The sequence below is a fragment of the Myotis brandtii genome, unplaced genomic scaffold, assembly GCF_000412655.1.
Source record: "Myotis brandtii unplaced genomic scaffold, ASM41265v1 scaffold687, whole genome shotgun sequence".
Classification (NCBI taxonomy): Eukaryota; Metazoa; Chordata; class Mammalia; order Chiroptera; family Vespertilionidae; genus Myotis; species Myotis brandtii.
In genome coordinates, this window is record NW_005370687.1 from 1,120,499 (window position 1) to 1,123,793 (window position 3,295).

The 3,295-nt window shown below is 60.9% G+C and overlaps 1 protein-coding gene across 1 annotated transcript in view; it reads right to left on the reverse strand.

Annotated features, from left to right (window-relative positions):
* Nucleotides 1–1,997: 1,997 nt before the first annotated feature.
* The window catches only part of LOC102261936 (leukocyte immunoglobulin-like receptor subfamily A member 6), a 6,482-nt gene continuing 5,184 nt past the window's right edge, over nt 1,998–3,295 (reverse strand). Inside the window, exon 5 of the mRNA XM_014529630.1 lies at nt 1,998–2,154. Within this exon, the coding sequence (XP_014385116.1) occupies nt 2,086–2,154 (69 nt within the window). The 3' untranslated portion in view covers nt 1,998–2,085. The remainder of the gene's footprint in view (nt 2,155–3,295) is intronic.

Sequence of the window (3,295 nt, forward strand, 5' to 3'; positions counted from 1 at the left end):
CAGAACATAGGCTTCAGCCTGCAGAGACCCCTGACACCAGATGGTCACAGGGCTCCCCCGGGTGACGATGGGGCCTGGGTCAGCCCAGATGGAGGGTTTGGGGACGACTCCTGGAAAGAAATCAGACCTGAAATGTCAGGGGCATCCTTCTCCCCTTGTGACGTCATGAATGAGCCAAAGATGCCATGTAATGAGCACCTACTGTATGCGAGGCACATGCTGGGGTCTGTCACTCATCTCCTCTAACCCTGACAACAGTCATGCACCAGGGATTGCTGACCCCACCACCCACCTCACTGAGGCTCAGAGAGGTTAATCATGTGCCCCAGGTCACCCAGCCTGGGTGGGGCAGGGCTGAGACTGGAACCCAGGACTGTGGGTTCTCTGTGCTGCCCTCACGCTGCCTCCTCCCCACCCCGACCCCCTCTTTGGACACCAACTTCGTGCTCTGGGCTCCTCCTCTGTAGGGGCCTGTCCACGTCTCATCTGGAGCTGAGGGTCCTTCCTCATTACCCGCCCCCAGCACAGCAGGGACAGGGAGGGGCAGGTGTGGGCTGGACTCTGAGTCTCTAGGATCTGTCTCCACCCTGCAGGCCCTGATGCTCCCTTGGGAGGGTCAGGCTGGGCTGGGGGCTCTGCCTTCCTGAGCTCTGCGAGGCCCTTATGTCACCTCATCTCCCAGCAGCCTGTGAGCAGGATGGGACCAGGGATGAGCAGACAGGACCTCGACACTCAGAGGAGAGAAGGGACCGCCCAGCCCCACAGCAGGAGCAGCAGAGCCGGGAGCTGAACCAGGACAGATCCACCCTGTTCCCTCCTCTGAGCTGAGCCTGAGCTGGGTGCCCGGACCCTTGTCCTGCCTGTCCCTCCCGGTACAGAGTCACCATCACTGCGACAGAGGGGATAGGCCCCTGGGGGGCTGCCCTGTGAGGCCCCCTCTCCCAGGAGGTCAGGGCCAGAACTGACAGGAAATGTAAGGTCTGGGCCATAATTCACTTTTTTAACACCTGCAGACACGGAAGCCCAGGCAGGGGAAGGGCGTGTCCAAGTGACAGACTTCAGAGGGGCCAGAACTCGCACGTGGCTCAGCCCCTGTCCCCATGGAGGCACCCACCACCTCCCACAGATACCCCACTTCCCCTCCGTGAGCCCGACTCTGTGGGTGGGGGAGCCCGATCCTCAGAGCCCTGGGGCCTGTGGTTCCCTGAAATCTGTCCCCAACTCCTCGCAGCCTTAGGACACAGCCTGCCCTTAGGTGTCTGGGGGGGCATTAGGTCCTCAGAGACTCAGAACTGCCCAGGGGTGCTGTCTCCCTCTGAGCAAAGGGGACCACGTGGGAGGAGGGGCTGGGTCCCAGTGGTCCTGGGAAGGACAGGAAGAAGGTGAGAGTCTGGAGTCCCCCTCACAGAGCCCTCACTAAGTCCCTCTCACTGCCCACCTGGCACCTTCTGGACCAGGTGAGGGGGAGGGGTGGAGAGGGGACAGGGGTGTCTGAGGGTCAGATCCCCTCTGGGCACCCTCGCCGGTTTGGCTCAGTGGATAGAGCGTCGGCCTGCAGACTGAAGGGTCCCAGGTTCGATTCCGGTCAAGGGCATGTACCTTGGTTGCGGGCATATCCCCAGTAGGGGGTGTGCAGGAGGCAGCTGATCGATGTTTCTCTCTCATTGATGTTTCTATCTCTCCATCCCTCTCCCGTCCTCTCTGTAAGAAATCAATAAAATATATATTTAAAAAAAAAAAGATCTCCGCTGGATGACCATCCCTAGAGCCCCTCACTCCCTTTCAGACCATAATTCCTCTGGGGAAGGGACCTGAGCTGATAGCTGGCAGACAGGGTCAGGGGCCCCTCACCTGAGACCAGGAGCTCCAGGGGCTCACTGGGGAGTGACAGCAGGAAGGGGGAGGAGCTGTTTGAGCTGTAGCACCTATAGGTGCCCCCGTGGGCTGGGGTCACAGGACTCATGGAGAACTCTGCCTGGAACTGCTGAGCTCGGTGCTCTGATCTCAGATGCAGGGGGGGATCCGCTGCCCCCTCCTTGGACAGATGGAAAGTGTCCCTCGGGCTCCGTGACTGACACAGCAGGGTCACGTTCTCTCCTGAGGCCACCCTGGGGCCTGGCTGCACCGAGAGGGAGGGTCTGTCATACAGCCATCCTAGAGAGAGGGAGGGTGGAGGGTGAGGGCTGCCTGCCCAGCTTGTTCTGACCTGAGAGGCACCAGGCCTCTCTCTCTGAGGACCCTCCTCTCTGTCTCTGTTTCTCTGAGTCTCCCCATCTCCCCTCCCACCCCCTGCCTCTCTCTGTCTCTCTCCCTCCCTGGGGCCTGCACTGTCATTCTGGTCTCACCACCTGAGACGCCCAGCAGGGCCTGTGCAGATCTGGTTCCCTGACTGAACCCACTGGCTCCTCACCTGCCACCAGGATGTCCAGGGGGTCACTGGGGGCCGACCACTCAGCCTGCCACCAAGGGGGTCACTGGGGGCCGACCACTCAGAGGAGAGGGTGTATCCACCGTAGCATCTGTACCGGCCCCCGTGCCCCCGTGTCACAGTGTCCAGGAGAAAGTGGGCCTGAGAGAGCCCAGCCTGGGGCTGCAGGACAAGGCTCTGGGGAAGGTCCCGTCCCCCCTCCTTGGACAGAGCGAATCTCTCATAGCTGACATCAGAGCGACACTGGAGGGCCAGGCTCTGTTCATAATCCACGATGGGGCCCTGCTGGGTCAGGAGCGAGGGCTTCCCAGACTCACCTGGGGAGACCAGGCATGAATTACAGGGGCTTCTCCTCCCATAAACCCCTTTTCCTGGGCTGGCTCCCAGGTCTCACTGTCTCTCTCCGTGTCTCTGGCCCAGGAGCCCCTGTTTTCCCACACCCCACCTTCTCGCCTGGGGCTCCCCTCACAAAAAAGACCCCAATAACCTGGCTGGTGCCTCAATCCATGGATGGGACAATAATGGGACTCACCTGGGACCAGGAGCTCCAGGGCATCACTGGGGAGTGACCACACCTGAGGGATGTTCCTGTAGCAGCCATAGCATCTGAACGTCCACCTGTGAATGGAGGTCACGGGGCCCACAGGGAACAGGGCCTCGGACTGCCCCCTGCTCTGTGGCTGGGAGTCCTGGGTCCAGGAGAGCCTGTGATCTCCTTCCTTAGTCAGAATGAACCTGTCAAATCCCTGCCCTGAGCCACACTGGAGGGTCACGTTCCCTCCTGAGGTCACAACAGGGCTGGGCAGGGCTGAGAGGCTGGGTGTGCTGTAGGATCCTAGGAGAGGAGGAGGCAGCGTGTTAAATGGG